The following is a 19,265-nucleotide window of genomic DNA, read 5'->3' on the forward strand; positions in this document are numbered from 1 at the left end:
AAACCTCATCTGCATTGATCTGGTAATAATACCTTATCAGCTTATGTCTTAATTATACTGCTCCCTTCCCCCCCCCCTTGTATTCACCAGACTGCAAATTACATTCTTTCAATCTCAATATTTTGGAGACCAGCGGCCACCTTAGTCAATCATCTCTGGACCCTTTCTAGTGTTTCTTCATCCTTTTGAAAACCAAGTGGTCAAATCTGTGCACAATAGTAACTCCATGTGTGGCCTGATCAAAACCTTATACAATGGACTGAGAACATCTTTACTTTTACATGTTAGTATTCTTTGCATCATTGCTGTAATCTGCTGCTATTCTCAAAATTTTAGAAACATGTCCCTGAAACTTCACATCCTTGTCCACCATCATCCCCCCCCCCCAAGATCTTTTTCCTCCACCTCCTCTGAGATATCCCATCAACTGCATACTGTCTATTCAGCTCCTCTTGCAGAGATACAACATCTGCTCTACTCCTCATGGTTCTTACCAACTTTGTATCATCATCTGCAAACAACTGCATATCACTATTCATACCTTCCCCCAATACCATTAATATACCTGCAGGCACACGAACAGTATAAAGTGCAGGCCAGAAGGGTAACGAGTGTGGTGAAAAAAGCAAAAGCGGATTATGAAAGGAAACTAGTTATGCAAGCTAAAGAGAATCCCAAACAGTTCTTTCAATATGCTGCAAGCAAGAAAAAAATTGTACACGGCAAAATGATTTTAAGGAATGACGATGGTAAGGAGGTCACTGAATCAGTCGATATAGTGGAATTACTGAGTGAACACTTTGCAAAAGTATATCATCCAGGTGGTGACATTGAAAAAATGAAGGAACCATTAGTTTATATGGGAATTGTGATGAATGAAGTGGAGGTGAATAGTCTATTACAAAACCTTAATGTGAATACATCTGTGGGATTGGATGGTATACTGGCACGGGTCTTGCGTGAAGCGGCTAAAGAATTATCAATGCCCTTGACCATGTTGTTTAATCTGAGTCTCGGATCTGGTTTAGTCCCGAAGGTGTGGAAAGAGGGGAAAATAGTTCCACTGCATAAAGGAGGATCCAAGACTACGGTTGCAAATTACCAACCGATCAGCATATCAGGAGTCGTTGTCAAGGTCTTGGAGAAAGTAGTCAAGGGAAAAATACAGGAATGGATTGATGAAAATGAGATACTGTACAGGGGACAGCATGGCTTTGTGAAGGGTAGATCATGCCTCAGTAACTTGCTCAAGTTTTATAACAAGGTGACGGCTGAACTGGATAAGGGTAATGGGTTTACAGTGATACTGCTGGACCTGGCAAAGGCGTTTGACAGGATACCACATGGAATTCTAATCCGTAAACTACAACATATGGGAATGGATATAGGGTTGGTGAGATGGATAGGTGGGTGGTTGATGGAGAGATATCAAAGAGTAGTTTATTCAGGAGTAAAGTCCAAAAGACGGCCTGTAACTAGTGGTGTGCCGCAGGATTCTGTTCTTGGACCACTGCTGTTTAATCTGTTTATTAACGATATAGGGAAGGATCTAAGAGGAACAGTTCATTTGTTCGCTGATGATGCAAAGTTGGGTAAGGCGATAGTGAATGCAGAAGATGTCAAAATCTTGCAGGATGACTTGGATAGATTGGAGTTCTGGGCTAAGAAGAATGGATGTTAATTTAATGTGACAAAATGTAAGGTTATGCATTTTGGGGTGAAAAGATTAGCAGCAGCATACCACATTGGTGGAGCTGTACTCCAGGAGATTGATGAGGCCAGGGACTTTGGAGTGTTGGTGGATAGGGAGATGAAGTTTAGGGGACACATTGCAAAAGTAGCTAAATCAGCTCATCAACTCACTTGGTTGTTGAAAGATACCTTGACGAGCAGAGACAAGCAAGTTATTGTACCTCTGTACCAAGCCTTGATAATACCTCATCTCGACTACTGTGCCCAGATTTAGTCACCTAGGTTTCTTCTTGATGGGGAGGAAGTGGGGAGGATCCAGAGGCGAGTGACTAAGATGATAACAGGTCTATGGAATGAACCATATGAGAACAGGTTGAAGATTTGTGGGTTGCAGAAATTAGTTGATAGGCGGAAAAGGGGAGATATGATTGAGACATTCAAATTGCTAAAGGGTTTCTATAGGATTAATTCAGAGGATATTTTTGAGATCAGAACTGGTGGTGGGAGAACTAGGGGACACCTATGGAAGCTGGGCAAGAGTGTGGTTAGCAGGGGTGTTAGAGCTGGGTTCTTTACTTTTAGAGTAGTAAATGAGTGGAATAAGCTGTCAGAGTCTGTTGTGGGTGCTATGAGAGTGAGTGAGTTCAAGGTTGAATGAGAATATCGTATAGTTGTGTGGACATGATGTTTAGGGCCTCCTTCGATGAGTCTAAGGACTCCCTGGAGTCGCCCATAATAATAATAAGTTAGACAGCAACAGCCCCAAAACAGACCCTTGGGACACACCACTAGTGCCTTTCCTTTTTGGGATATTGCTTCCTCATACACAACTTTCTGATACCTATTAGACATTATTGTTTAATAGTCTCCAGTTCTGTTCACTAATCTGCTATCCAATCCCCATCTGCTATTTCCATCTTATTGAACTATGTGGTCAGAAAAGGAAAGCCAATTGGATTTGTGAATGGTAAAATATACAAGGAAGATGAATTAGGAAAATTGGACTGAATCAAATCAAAACCTTCTGATTTTCTTCAGTCCAACAGGCAAAAAATAGGAGATTCCAATTTGGCAAATCTTTTACATTTTATGTTAGAGTAAACATATACACTCATGACACCTTTTAGACAAAAGAGTCAAGAGGATGTAAGTTGGAGGTTGGGAAAATAAAGGTATGCAGTGTTTGAAGAAACTGATGCTTGAGTTTCTGTTAGGAAATGTAATTTTGCAGATTAGAAGTGGACACGGACATTGTAGAGGTTGGAACTAAGACCACATATATTTATGAAGTGAATCTGGAAGGCTTTGGGACATTTTCCTTTATTTGCATGTAATCTATTTTAATATTCTTGATTTTAATGGTTATTAAATTGAGTAGAAATTGGGTGGGACATGGGATAGACTGTAATGGATTCCTTACTAAGTGGCACACAGGGAGAGTTTCAGCTACTTTCCTGCAGATTATGGCCTTGGCAGTACCCCCCCCCCCCCCCCCCCCCCCACACACACACGTAACCACTACTCAGACTCCTTCAAGGCATGTGTAGCAAAATAGTGACAGCAAGGTTGCTAGTTGACCTGGAAGCCTCCTGAATAGCATTATCATGAGATTCAGTCCAGTGTACTATCTGACTGGTCTGAGGAATACCATTTTAAAGCTATACTTCAAAAACAAGAAATGAAAACATCACTTATATTGCATATTGTAAAAATGGAGGGAAAAAGTAACTGTGACTTCATTCTTCCACTAAGCAAAGAGGTAGAATAGCACTAGGCAGTGATGCCTAGCACTGCAGAGATTTGCTATTTCTTCCAAGCGATCTAGCAGGTGCCACACCTTGACCCCTATATACATTACTCATGCCAGATAGTTTTCTTCACTCTAAAGGGCTAATGCCTGTTGGCCAGGAGATATATATATATATATGTATAGGGCTATTAACAGATCAACCAAAGTGTAGGTAGAGGATTTGGTTGCTGCAGTTGACCCAAATTCACTTTACCCAAGTTCAGCATGCTCACATAGTGTTTACTAGAATATCAGTTTAGTTCTAGACATTGTGATTATTCAATCTTCTGGGGATAGTTCCCAGAGCTTGCTACTGAACATAATGATCTGGAAAAGGCCACAGAAGTAAAAGTCAGCTGTATTTCATTCTTAAGTGACATGCAACATTATTTGGAAGTTTCTCTTGATATCCATCACAAGTTACCCCTGAGTATTTGATTAGATTTAGTCAAAGAGATTAGACCTCACCTATCAATATCTTTAATGGAACACCTTCACTAGACATATTAAAGTAAGTTTCACAGCATACAGATGTAGCAAAAATTATATTCAAAAACTTATTCAAATTTATTCATTTTTTTTTTTCAAATTTATTTGAATTTATTCACAAACTCCAATCTATTTCATCACTATTAACTATTAACATCTTGGATATTCAAAAGATGAATCAAAATAATGAGTCATAAATCTTGTGTATATTAGGTTGTGTCTTGGTCACAGCTGAAGCATATGATATTACACTATTACAGTTCAAAGGAACAATTGTAAGTTGCGTAGATAAATAACAAAATAAAATAATTATTAATTAAAAAAAACTTATGATCACTTCTCAAAACTTGGATATTACATACAGTCTGATTGGTTCAGATGATTTCTTAGCATTTTGCATGTTTCAAGGAAGAGATGGTTGAATTTGAACTTGCTAGAGTGAAGAAGGTTTGTCTGGTTCCAAAGAACCCTGTGCCTAGTGTCAATAGTGTGAGAAGCAAGGGCAGACTTGTGTCAAATTCCAAAAATGTAATATGGTCTTGATGTTCTTCATTTCTATTCATTTTCATTTTCTTCATTTGGACAGAACAGCCAGTTTGTTCAAAATAGGAAAGATGACATTAGCAGGATACTAGATAGCCACCTGGTAAAGAAAGAGATGGTAATTTATCCTTTATTGATGGTAGGAACGAAGTTTGTAACAAAAATCATATGGAATTTATTCAAAAAAAAAAAAACTCCAATATATTTCACCAAACTTCCTATCTTCTATGCCTTCACAGAGCCCTGATCTCAACCCTATGAACATCTTATATTAATATTGGATTTGGTCAAACAGATTAGATATCTCACCTATTGATAGCTTTAATGGAACATGTACATTAAACATAGTGTCAGGTGAGGTCAAGGGATGTCTGCCCCACAGTAATCTGGGACCTCATTACATGCTAACAGGAAGAGTGGTCCAAAATTCCCATTAATTGCTATTGTATGCTTGTGGAAAGTGTGCTCCCATAGGATTGCTGCAGTCATCCCAGCAAAAAAGAAGTTCTACATCTTATTAAGGTGGGTGCCATGGTTGTTTGTTCCTCATGCTATGGTGTCCGTTGTCTTTCCAAGCAGTGTTCGTGTGTATGTATATATATATATATAATTTATTTCATATATATATATATATATATTATCTACCGATAATTGTCCGTACATCCCTGTTATTTGAAGTTATGGAACATTCCAGGTTTGTTAATAACATAAAAACTGGTGTACAGATAGTAGGAAGCATTATTTCATCATAGCAGTTGAATACAGGTGAATGACAATACAACATGAACTCGAAAGTACTTCGAGAGAGGTATCATTGTAGGCTGTCATATTAGTGGCATGTTCATACCTGCCATTGCCGCTTAACTGGAGCATCCAAAATCAGCAGTTGGTGATGTGATGAACAAATGAAGATGTTCTGGCATCACTAGTGCAGGAAAACATTCAGGGCAACCATCAAAATGACTGACAGAGACAGGAGGATGTTAAAATGTGTAGCATACAAAAACCGGCTACAATCGGCACAGACCATCTGTGATGAGTTCTAGAGTGCCAGTAACACCATGGTGAGCACTAATACTGTATGAAAAGAGCTCCATTTATATTGTGATGTTCAGCACACACACACAAGTCAAACATCACAACAGCGAATAAGGTGGCTCATCTGACCTGGTGCAAAGAGCATGTGAACCGGACAATTGACCAGTGGAAAATAGTACTCTGGAGTGATGAATCAAGGTTCACATGGTTTCAGTCTGATGGCAGGGTGTGGGTGTGAAGGCAGCCTGGTGAACGCTTGTTACCACAGTGTGTTGTACCCACAGTAAAGTTTGGTGGTGGAGAAGTAATGGTGTGGGGTTTGGAGTGAGACCACTAGTTGTTGTCCGTGGTTCCATGAAGGCAGCTCAGTATCTTGATATTCCGGATAATCTGATGCTGCCTACACTATGGAGCTTTTATGGAGTGAGCCCTTGTTACTATCAAGATGACAATGAAATTGCCACAAAACTGCAGCTGTTATGGAATGGTATGAAGAGATGGGTGTTAAACGATTGCCATGGCCTGTGCAGAGTCCTTACTTCAATCCAATCGAACACCTGTGGGATGAATTGGAGTGGCATTTGAGGTCCAGAACAGCATGTCCTCAATCTGTCACTAAAGTGACAGTGACAACCTGTGCAGAGTCCTTACTTCAATCCAATCGAACACCTGTGGGATGAATTGGAGTGGCATTTGAGGTCCAGAACAGCATGTCCTCAATCTGTCACTAAAGTCAGTGCTGCTTTGATGGAGGAATGGAAACAAATTCCACCTGATGCCTGCTGCACATTGGTGGAAAGCCTCCCTCAAAGGACAGCAAGTGATCAAAGCCAAAGGTGGACATACCCAATATTAGGGTTTGCATGCTGGTATCAATTGCTGGTATACCGGGTGATGATAAAATAACGTCAAGTGTTCAGAGCCCTCTAGCGAATAATGTATTGGACAAAACACACCAATATTCGGTAGATGTACACAGTGGAACATGAGGATTCTATTTAAAGAAAAAAAAAGTACCAAAAGTCGCCAACAGGGGAAATTTTGGCACTGTTTACCAAGTAAAATGCATTAATTTGCATTATCGCTTTTCTTGTGAGCGATCATGCAATAAAAGGAAAGCCTGTGAGATTTCTCATCATTTGTAAACGAACTGCTTTTTGATGCCTCTTACCTTATGGGAGCGTGCTTTGTTAGTCAAATTCTGTTATCAGCGGAACAATAATGCCAGTGCTTGTCTTTGTGATTTTCAGTGTATGAAAAATTTACAAAAAGGACTGATTAGCATAACAAACTTATGAAAACTGATTCGGCGATTTGAAACTATTGGAACTCTAGCAGTGCAGGTAGACAGTGGATGCAACCAATCAATCACCAACAAGTTGAACAAGTTGCAACTGCTATTGTGGAACAGGAGATGACGAATGTGCAGGGTACCAGCAGTGCACGAGCAATATCCCGGCAAACTGATATCACATACACAATGGTGTGGAAAATCCTACATCAGATGTTGAAGTTTTACCCCTATAAAATCAGTGATGTTCAAGAATTGCGTCCTGGTGATGCGACCACACGAATCGACTTATCCTTGAGATTCTTAGTGCGCATGGAAGTGGATGATGCATGGGCGTGGCAAATTTTATGGAATGACGAAGCGCACTTTTATTTGAATGGTGATATTAACACACGCAACTGTCGCATTTGGGCTGCAACTAATCCACACGTGTGTCTGCAGATGCCTATCCACTCGCCCAAAAGTCGCAGTGTGGTGCGGATTTACGGCATCTTTTATCATCGGTCCATTCTTTTACGAGGAAAATCACCAAAATAGACCAGTGACCTGTTCCATCAATGCTAACAGGTATGCCAATATGCTACAGAACTTTGTGGTTCCACAACTGCAGCAAAGAGGATGTCTCGATTCGACCATCTTCATACAGGATGGTGCACCACCCACATTGGACTTCAGGTAGAGCGTGTTTTGCGACAACATTTCTCTGACAGAAGAATCATTAGTCGTGCATTTCCCACACCATGGCCACCGAGATCGCCTGATCTCAATCCTTGTGACTTTTGGCTGTGGGGATTTCTTAAAAGCATTGTGTATCAAGGACTTGGAAGATCGAATAACGTTACACGTGAGACAAATCAATTCTGATATGTTGCGAGCCACTGTGGAAAATTCGTGCACCGTATGCAGTTCCTGGAACATCAGAATGGTGGTCATATTGAACCTCATTTGTAATTAACAATAAACGTCATGAAATTGATGCGTGCTGTCTCTCATTTGCCATTTAGTCATTCATTAGTCACACCTACTAAAATTAATTTGGCAGCACCAAAATTTCCCCTGTTGGCGACTTTTGGTACTATTTTTTTTCGTTAAATCGAATCCTCATGTTCCACTGTGTATGTCTACCGAATATTGGTATGTTTCGCTCAATACATTACTCGCTAGAGGGCTCTGAACACTTGAAGTTATTTTATAATCACCCGGTGTATTAATTCTGCTGACACTAATAAATAAGATTTTCTCACTTATTTAGATCCCCAACAAGGACCAACTTTTCCTTTTTCATTGTGTCAGTAGCTTTCTCTAGAGCCTCAAAAAATTCTTCCACTTCTACCTTAGTAGAATCTTCTGTGGGACCATAGGCACAAATAAGTCTCATTGTCCAATTCCCCATTCTGATATTTGCCCACATCACTCTACTCGAGACTACCTGCCATTCAAGAAGATGAGCCTCGTATTTAGTGTTGAATACTATGGCTTCTCTTTCTTTTCCTTGATTGTCATTGTCTGAATATAGCATTGCGTATTTATTGCTTAGAAAGATCTCACTACTTTTTGTCTTTTTTGTTTTTGTCATCCCTATTATATCGATCTTTTACTTATCCAATTCCTCAGCTAGCTCCATTTCTTTGCCATTCATGCTTCTTATGTTCATAGTACCGATCTTCAACTTTGGTGATATTGAGTTGGGATGTATTTTAGGGTTTGTTCCAGTAGCTGACTTTTCGCTGTTTGCCCTGGTTCCCTGGCGAAAACAACAGGAGCCTTGTTTAACCAGGTGATGCCCCAGCTTACATGAAATTCTGTCATGTTGTACCATCATTTTATATTTTGGTTTTAGCCAATAAGAATACAATTTTTCGGCTAAATCCCAAATTGCCAGCCCATCCTCATTCGTTTAGTATCAAGGTAGATACCTAACATGGTGCACCTCAAGAAGATGAGGATTGAACATTAGGTCAGAAGCCATGGTCGGTTCTCTGCATTCGTTTAAAGGCTACGTGAGGTCTCCTCAGTTATACAGCTTTGACCCTTAAGCACCCCAATTCATGATATATGCTATCATAAGCAAGCTAAGCTGCTTTTTCACAATTCCAATTTTTATTTTTAGTAAATGTTACTTGTATCATTTGATCTTTTATTAAATTTGGAAGTCTGTTTTACTTCTTGCATGTCTCTCTCTATATGTGTATTACTAGTGCAAAGGAGCAACAGACACAAGTACATTGATTATTTAACTTGAAATTATTCATTGCAGAAGGGCACTTACGTAAGGATGTTCCAAGATTGACTGAGATACATCCCTTGGAAAAAGTGGTTGAATTATCCTCAAGATTTCTCTATATAGGTTACTTGTCGTATAGAAGAGGAAGATGTGTTCTTAGCTAATCGGAGAAATATATTAATTTTCTTTTCATGTTAAATAATCACTTTACACTTGAAAAAAACATTTAAATTAAGTATACAGTTTTCTTATATGTTACTGTAGTCTAGTTACCTAAAATTTTCATTTTAGGCTGGATATGGATTTTCATTTCGACTAAAGCAGTTTGTATGTTAGAAAAGGAGGTTTATTGGACAGAGTCACATGGAATAGGGAGCCTAAGTCAAACAAGGAACCTAAAAATGGAACTATTATATTATTTCCTTTCTTTTAATTCATAACTGTAATTATGTGCTTTTTCCCATTTCCTCTGATTGCATCCCTTCTACTTTTTTAGAGCATTGATATCCACAAAAAAAAAGGTTCATGTGAAGTTTAAATGATGTGCTAATTTATGTGTAGTTGAATTTCTCTGCTCAAAATGGCATCTGGATGTTGAGCCCTGGAAAATAACACCAATGTAAGCTAGTGCATTGAAATTTTGTATTTGCATGTATGACCCTCTTCTCTCTTGATCAGTCAGATAGAGATGACTGATCAAATTACGTGGAATTATAATATATAAATGGTCACATTGATGAACTGATTGCATCCCAGAGTCAACCTGTAATGTGAATTTTATCTTTATAGCAAAAAGAAATAAAAAAAATGTATTTATGTATATTCTTTGTTATGAAAGTCAAAAGAGAAATATTTATTTATTATTATTTTCTTTTTAATGTAGATTTTCATCATTACAGAAAGCAATGACTTTTATGACTTTGATTCGTCGGTTGTGCCATTGGGGACCAGCCCTCGCATTGTTTATTATTAAGTGTATTGCCTTCACAACTCTCCATGTAACTGCAATGTGGTTGCCACCAACTGACTCCACTTTTGGAACCATCAATCACATTATTTTTATTTGCTTTGTTGGCCTTACACTCTATCATTTGTTTTGTGCCATGTTTATTGGACCTGGACATGTTCCACTTGGATGGAAACCAGTAAGTATCATTTTTTTTTTCTTTATAAATTTGCACCAGTAGAGAATGAATATATAATGTGTAGTGAGATTATTTAATATATATACAGAAACTAAAATTTTACCTTTGTAATTTGTTAATTTCTTTATCTACCTGCTGGCCTTGAGAATAAAATGCATCTCTTTAGTGTGAAAAGAATGGAGAACCTTGCACTTAATTTTTCTTTTAATTAAAAATTTTTTTTCATTCCCATTCATACAAGGGTGGTCGGAAAAGTTCTTTGCCTAATGATGAAAAAACAAATTTCTAATTTCAAAATTATTTTTATATTTTAACATGATCCCCCTTAAGACTAATAAATTTATTCCAACAATGCTCCAGAGCCATTATCCTGTCCCTGTAGTGGTTCTCAGTAAGATCTGCAATCACCTCTTGATTTGAAGAAAAACACTGGCTAGCAAGGAAGAATTTTAGTTTTGGGAAGAGATAGAAGTCAGAGGAAGCCAAATCTGGGGAATAGGGTGGATGTTACAACAATTCATGGTGAAGAGCCCTTAATTTTCCCATTGCCAAAACACCTTTGTGGGCAGGTGCATTGTCCTGATGAAAGATGATTTTTTTCTTCTGCAAACCAGGTCTTTTCTGAAGAATTTTTTCATCTAGTCTGGTTAAAAGATTGGAATAATATTCCCGTTATTATTTTACCCTTTTCAAGATAATTAATAAACAAAATGCCTTTAGCATCCCAAAACACCGATGCCATGACATTTCCTGCTGATGGAACCGACTTTGTCTTCTTTGGTGCTGAACAACTGGCTTCTGTCCACTGTTTTGACTGCTGTTGGATTCTGGTGTGTAATAGTGAATCCAAGTCTCATCCATAGTAATAAATCGATGCACAAAATCAGTTTTATTCTTGTTAAGATGCTCCAAGCACTGTTCAGAGATTTTCATGGGATCTCCAAGCACTGTTCAGAGATTTCATTTTTGATCTGCTGTGAGCAAGTGCGGCACCCCATCTTGTGCAAAGCTTTTTCATTTGCAATTCTTCATACAAAATATATCCTAACACATTTTTTTGAAAAGCCTGTAGTCTTAGCAATTTCATGCACTTTGACTTGTCAGTCATCCAATACCATATTGTGCACTTGATCAATGATTTCTGGTGTTGTTACACTTTTTGGATGGCCTTCACGTGGATTATCTCTTTAAGGCTGGTATGGCTATGTTTAAACTCGGCAGCTGATTTCTTAATTGTCAAAAACGAAGGAGAAGAGTGCTCATAAATTTATGAACTTCGAATGAATTTCTTTTGGCATTAAGCCTTCTTTTATAAAGAATTTTATAACTCAATTTTATATCCATTTCAAGGGATACAGACAACACTTTTGCTTCAGACAGCTGTATATAACAAACTACTTGATAGAATGAGTTGCAATTTTACATGGATACTTATGACAAATGTACCAACTTAGAAAAAAAAATCTTTCCAATAGTGTTGCCATTTATGGTCGAGGCCGAGAACTTTTCAGACCACCCCTCATATATGGTCAACATCAGCTATACAGATTGCTTGGAGTGCTTCTTAAAAATCAGTTATTAGTGAAATCCATTATGTCTGAGGTGTGGTGGAATTATTATTTTAAAATAAACATTAAAATGACATTTTATTGTTTGACATGTTTTATTAATTTTTCTTTAAATTAATAAAAATTAATTGTTTTTAAATTAATAATTTATTAATTTAAAAATTAACTTAATAAAAAAAATTTAAAGTATGCTATTGCTGATCCTTTTCATTGAAAAAACAGATCTAATTTTTCATCACACCCATAAGCTGCTTGTTGCTACTGAGTTGCAATCCTTCAAATATTCCCTGTGCATTTATTTGCGTGTGCTTATCATATTTCTTTGATTCGAAGATAACATCAATTGTTAAATACACCATTATTTTCATTATCACAAAGAAAAAAATATTACAACAGAATACAATTTATTGACAATAGTTAAACAATAGAAAACATTTAACTGTACATGTATTACTCTTCATACATATACATATTATATACATACTAAATACATATTACACACCAGTTATTTCTATGGTATTAATATCAGTATGTTTACATTCAGTCTGATTCAATAACCCAGAGTTATTGTGTATGATAAAGATGACATGAAAACTGGAGAAAAGGAAATCCCTGAGGTATGAGTAATTACTTCGTAAAATTGCTCAATGAAACAAGCAGTGACAGCACAGTTGTAAAAAAGCAATCAATAGGCATGCAATCAGGAATACATATCCATACTTGAAGTAGACAAAGCCATCAAAAGCCTGAAATGTGGAAAGGCAGCTGGAGTAGATGATATTTGACCAGAAATGCTCAAGTATGGAGGGATAAAAATCTTGCAGTGGCTGCACTGCATAGTTTCAGAAGATCTGGACAGAGAGATGAATTACAGATGATTGGAGTAGACCTCATAGTACCCATATATAAAAAGGGAAATAAAACTAAATGTGAGAATTAGAGATATTTTCTTACTGAGTGTTCCTGGTAAGATTTATGCAAGTATACTTGAGAAACCGTCGAGAAAGATTGTGGAAGGGAAGCTTGGTGAAGAGCAAGCTGGATTCAAGCCAAATAGAGGCTGTCAGGATCAGATTTTCACTTTATGGCAAATAGTTGAGAAATCATGGGAATATAACAAAGATCTGTATTTAAGTTTTGTATATCTGGAAAAGGCATATGACAAGGTGCCAAGAGAGAAGCTATTCAAAACACTATGTCAATGGGGCATTATATGAAGTAATACTTAGTCTTTATTTGAGCTGTAAGTCAGCAGTTAGAATTGAAGGAAGTACAGGAAGATGGTTTGATGTTAAATCTAGTGTCAGACAAGGATGTACATTATCTCCTCTCTTATTCATTATCTATATGGATCACATTATGAAGGAAATTGGTATTAAACCTGATATCAAAATTGGGAATGTTAATCTCAGCTCTTTATTTTATGCAGAATGTTATGCTTTTAAATAAATCCATTAGAAGTCTGCAAAATTCCCTGGCTAAATTGAATAACTGTTCTAATAAATTTGGCATGAAAATTAGCAGTAACATGACAATGAAAATAGGCAGAACCATTGAAAATATCAACTGCATTATGAATGGAGAACCTATAGAGCAAGTAAAACATTTCAGCTACTTAGGCATGATTTTTAGTGAAGATGGTAAATTAAATATGGAAATAGACAACAGAATCAACAAAGCTGGTATGGCATGAAGTCATGAAAATGAAATGACTTAGAATTAGAGATAGATGTTGGAAGTTTTTCCATTGTCTTTTGAGGACCATTTGAAATGGTTCTCAAAATGAAATATTTGAGAACCACTGACTTAGAATGATCAGTAAGGAAATTCCTGTTAAATTCTCGTATTGTTTCACTTCACCTTTCAGAGATGAATACTATGATAGCTTTGCTCTATTCATCTGGAGTTTGACCTTCTAAATTATGCAGTATAGTCAACTTCATATTTGAGCATTTCTGGTCAGATATGTAGTTCTTTTGCCTTTCCCCATTTCTAGTTTCTGATGACTTATTCTATCTCACGCATTGATATGTACTCCTATTGCATTGTTGTTGGGTGGTTTCTGCCACTTATGCCATTTCTTGTTTCATTTAGTAATTATGATCATCATCAAATTCCTGACATGTCCTTAGAGAGTGTATAGAATATATTATTATAGTGTTACATTTATTTTTGTTGCTCTCATCCACAATAGGTTATTTGCAAACGTATAATATGTTTTGTATCTTGGATGGACTAAGAATTTTTTTGAAATATATTTTTATCAATTTTATATATATTTTTTGTAATTTTGTTTTTTACATAGTCTAGAAATCCTGTTCTAGAAACCAAACATCGAACTTTTTCAAGCCATTTCAGGCTTCCAGTAAGCAGGGCAGCAGTCTCACACTGTGCATTGAAATTCATCTCCTACCTAAAGACAATCAGAAACATCCATGCCTTTGGTGGGATCTGAACCTGCAGCTTGTTGGGTGGAGGCAGACTATGCTATCCACTTGGAAACCATCCTGGAAAATTTGTTCAGCATTTTCTAAAGCTAACATAATATAGTAAGATTCTGAAAAGAACTTTATTGCTCCAAAATTTATATATTAGAGATATAGCAATGCTTACTTAACTGGAATTAAGCTAACCTTATTTTTTGGAAGTTTATCCACTTGGTTATACTATAAATTAAAGATACCAAGAAATTATATACCTGGTTTAATCCTTTATTCACGTGTAAGCAAACAAAGGTTGCACCTGAAGTATTTTCAGGACTGGGGCTTCACATTACTTGCCTTAGTATCCCATAATGCAAAGCACATATTCTTGCAGACATGTATAACATTGTGGGAAGGGTCACTACCCAGACTGGTTTCAACCTCTGTTGAGGTCTCATCAGAGGGAGCCAGATCCAGAAGATACCAAGGTTGAAGTAATGCAGAAGTCATATTTCCATAAATGAGTAGCCAAAAGGTATCACTCTGGATTAGAGATAGATGTTGGAAGTTTTTCCATTGTCTTTTGAGATATGAATGGTGTAATCCTTACAAAGTACCTCGAAAGAGGTGAAACTATTAGCAGCAGCAGCAGTTTATTCAACAACTCTGAAAGAAATGAAGAGATACTGAAGCTAAAATGCTGCAGGAAATTGAGCAGAGGTATGTTGCTTTTGCAGAACAACACACTTGTTCACACTGCTTATGAAACTCAACAGACAATTGCATTTTCACTTCATCCAGAATATTTTTTTTATAATCACAGTAACAGAAGTGTGTGCGCGCTAAGTCTAGCCTATGGCCTATCTCACTGTTTAAAACACCACCCTCCCTTTTAATAATTTTGATCTTTGTATTTAAAGTAATAGTCTGTCAACTTTTCTTTCCACCTTTATCTGCCATTATTATGTTATTTTAAATTTTAATCACAACAAAAACGGTAAAATAAAAGTTATAATGTAAACAGTTTAATAATATTCACTTAATCACAGAGCATATTGCAGAGATGTAAAGTGAAATGTGTTTGTAAGTGAACTGATGACAGTGATGCCAAGTGGTGGAAGCTGATGTGAGCAGTAGTGACATGTCACTAAGGTGTCATAACTGAGCAGACACTTGAGGTTTAAGTTTGGGGCATGGTGGTAATTGAAAAGTGTTGTAAGTGCAAAGCATCATAAGTTGAAGTATGTGTGCATCATTAATATACAGGTTAAACAACAATGGTTCAAGTACAGAAATAATCACCCTCCTTTTAGACCACCTTCATACATAATCGTCTGAATACCTGTCGTTAGCTACTCTCCTGTTCATGTACAAGTGTGTTTTTCATATCTATTCTTTTGATAGTCTTGGCAAAAGTCTTGCCTTACAAAAAAAACAAAAAAAAAAAAAAATCGGTTCTTGTGTTTTCTCTCCATGTGAATTCACATACACATCATTGTTTGAACATAGTATTGATAAGTCCATGTGCTGAACAGAAATCAAATTCTCTGTATGTCAGCTGTCTCTAATGACTGAAAAAATTCCTCCTTCCTATAACCTTCTGAGGGATGAAGCAAAAATAAGTTTTATTATTCAGTTTTCCAATTTGAAACACCTTATGAGGCAGAAGTTTTGAGTATATATAAAACAAATAAGAAAATAATAAACAAATAAATACCATAAAAAGGGGGTTGTTGTTTATGGTGGGTATGTTTTGTATATTATACAAATGGCTAAGAGGAAGGCAAAGCAGAAGTGGGATGAGTCAAGAGTGGAAGAGGACAAAGAGGAGTACAGAGAGAAAAAGCAAGAAGCCAAGAGAGTTGTTACACAGGCGAAGGTCATGGCATATCAAAACCTTTATGATCAATTAGAAACAAAGGAAGGACAGAGAAAGATTTATTGATTGGCTAAATGTAGAAATAAGGCATCAAAGGACATTGTACATGTGAGGCAGATCAAAGACTGGAGGAAGGGTATTAAGGAGGGATGTGGATATAAGAAACAGATGGAGAATATACTTTGAAGAGCTTTTGAATGAAGAAAATGCAAGGACTCACAGAGAAGATGGGGAGCCTTATGAGGGGATGGTGCAGAACATTAATAGAGTGGAAGTGAAGGAAGCCATAAAGAGGATGAAGAATGTAAAATCGGTGGGCCTGACAGGATCTCAGTGGAGGCATTGAAGGCACTGGGGGGAAGAGGGACTTGACCTGCTGTGGGACCTGTTAATAAGAGTTTGTAAACAGGAAAATATACCAGAGGAATGGAGGGAAAGTACTCTTTTCCCCATTTACAAGAGTCAAGGTGATGCCCAAGACTGAAAGAATTGCAGAGGAATGAAGTTGATGTCCCACACAATGAAAATCCTAGAGAAGGTTCTTGATGGAAGATTCAGGAAGGAGGTGGAGATTGCAAAGGAGCAAATTGGTGGATGCCTGGTTGATCGATGACAGATGCTATTTTTGGGTTATGGCAGATGATGGAAAAATTTTGAGAGAAGCAACGGGAGCTACATCTGGTATTTATTGATCTGGAGAAAGTATGATAGAGTGCCAAGGCAAGAAGTCTGGAGGTGTCTGAAGGAGAAGAAGGTACTGGAGAAATATGTCAGGTTGGTGCAGGAGATGTACAGAAATTTGAAGACAAGAGTTCGAACCTGCCTGGGGAGACAGAAAGTTTTCCAGTGACAGTTGGCTTGCATCAAGAGTCAGCATTAAGTCCGTTCCTGTTTAATATTGTGATGGAGGTGATGATGGGAGGAGGTGAGAGAAGACGCACTTTGGACTATGTTGTATGCAGATAACATTGTGCTGTGTGCAGAATCAAGAGAAGAAGTGGCAGCTAAACTGGAAAGTTGGAGGAAAGTACTGAAAGAGAGAGAGGTATGAGACTGAGCAGAAGTAAAACAGAGTATATGTGTTGCAAAATGGATGGCAGCCAGGAGACAGATCTGGAGCTGTAAGGAAATGTCATCAGGAAGGTCAGTGAATTTAGATACTTAGGTTCAACAATGAAAGAAGATGGTGAGGCTGAGAAGGAAGTGGGAAGCAGGATGGAGGAACTGGAGAGAGATGGCTGGAGTGCTATGCGATTAGAGGGTGCCGATCAATCTAAAAGGCAAAATCTACAGGACAGTAGTGAGACCAGCTATGACATATGCTATGGAAACTGTGGTCCTGAGGAAAAATAACATCAGCAGGATGGAGGTAGCAGAGATGAGAATGCCCAGGGCAGATGTGCGGTATCACCAGAAAGGATCGTCTGAGAAATGACTGTGTGAGGGGAACGGTGAAAATTACGAACTTAGGAGCAAAGATACAGGAGGCAAGTTTGAGATGGTTTGGTCATGTGATGAGGAGAGAGGAAGAGTATGTGGGAAGAAAGGTTATGCAGATGGATGTGCAGGGGAGGAGGAAGCGCTGGTGGCCAAAGAAGAGATGGAGGGAGATGGTGGAGGAGGACTTGAGGATGAAGAACTTGGATGTGGCTACAGCCCAAGACAGGAGGTTGTGTAGGAGACTCACTACAAACAGCGACCCTACTTAAGTTGGAAAAGCTGCAGAAGAAGAAGAAGACGCTTTGTATATTATAGAACAATAGGCATAAACAAATCTAGTTGTGTGTGTGGGTGGATGGGTGACTCCTATCCATGAAAGGTTGTAAACCTATATAGTATTGTGGGTTACTTAAGAAATTTTGTAGTAGCATTCTTGTGTAATGACATTTATTATCAGAAGAACACTCCAACGTTTAGATGTTTTTATGTATTTTAGACATGATTTTGCCACTAAAATTGTGCATTCAAAACTAAATTTGAGATAACATAGTAAAATTTAATTGAGATTTTGAATGTCAAATTTTATTGAATTCCATGCAGTCGAAAGTATGAATTATCATTATTTATTTCAAATCATTTTGTTCAATAAAATGGTCCAGTTGTAACCAAAATTGAATCAAGTAAAAATATTTTAACATACATCATTCTAAATATATTTCCAAGTCTTTTGCCTTAATCAAATGATTTAATAGAAACAGAAATTGAGATGGCTCAGTCAATGCTTATATGAATTCTAAATACAGAATTTCATTGAAATATATTTGTTATCCAGAGCCAAATAATAACTTGTAACAGATGGATGGGAAAACAAATCTAATAAGTGTTTATTAATTTTGTGAAATGCACATAAAAATGATCTTAAACTTCTTGTTAAGTAAATTTAAATAATAACTGATTGGGAAAAAATGATGATAGAGAAAAATTGATACCACCCCTTGAAATCTTTCTCAAAATTTCAGATCTACACTCAAGTTCCTGAGAAGAACAAAACAGCAGAGAAAGAAATTATTGAGGTGAAAAACTAATTGACTTTTGGAAAATGATTTAATAATTACTGATCCTAGGTCAGACATCATCCAAGATGACTATACATGGAAGGGACCTGACAAGGAGTCAAATTGATTTTATAATGATTAAGAACAGATTTAGAAACTCGGTAAGACAAGTTAAAACTTATCCTAATGCCAGTTGTAATTCAAATCATAACCTATTAGTAGCCACAATAAAAATCAAATTGAAGAAGTTAACAAAAGTAATAATAAAAACTTGATATGATATTGAAATGTTATGATAAACAGATTTCAAATAAATATGCACAAGAAACAGGTAATCAATTTAGAGAATTGTTTCCTAGTGAATATGAGGAATTGTTAAATAAGGGTAGTTAAGCAGGTGTAATAAAGAAGACCCTCCTTAATGGTATCTCCACCTTGATGCAGCAAGGAGGCTTGTGTGTAATAATGAACTCAAGAGCTATGCCAGCAGTAGTTAAGTTGCTTGTAGTGCCTCCCTAGCTGGACAGGTTGAGAAGTAGGTGCCAGACTAAGAGAGAGAGATATCCTGGTCCTCCAGGTTGGAGATTTTGCATAAGGCTGGTTACCTTACCAAGTCAAACATTTCTACAACTCAGATGCTTCACCAATGGAAAATGACCAAGAAAGGATAAAGGTAAATGATTAGGAAT

At 37.2% G+C, this 19,265-nt stretch overlaps 1 protein-coding gene across 3 annotated transcripts in view; it reads left to right on the top strand.

Moving 5' to 3' along the window:
- Positions 1 to 19,265, top strand: part of LOC150110488 (palmitoyltransferase ZDHHC6) — a 191,842-nt gene that overhangs the window by 8,997 nt on the left and 163,580 nt on the right. For 2 of the 3 annotated variants that reach the window (XM_090394109.1, XM_090394116.1), the window contains exon 2: positions 9,950 to 10,211. In XM_090394109.1, coding sequence (XP_090250235.1) covers positions 9,950 to 10,211 — 262 coding nt within the window. Of the gene's footprint in view, positions 1 to 9,949; positions 10,212 to 18,593; positions 18,738 to 19,265 lie in introns of those variants that run through there. The other variant, XM_090394126.1, reaches the window with a different exon arrangement.

Source organism: Typopeltis vanoorti, chromosome 1, assembly GCF_054136105.1.
Source record: "Typopeltis vanoorti isolate ZY-2024b chromosome 1, IOZ_Tvanoo_1.0, whole genome shotgun sequence".
NCBI lineage: Eukaryota > Metazoa > Arthropoda > Arachnida > Uropygi > Thelyphonidae > Typopeltis > Typopeltis vanoorti.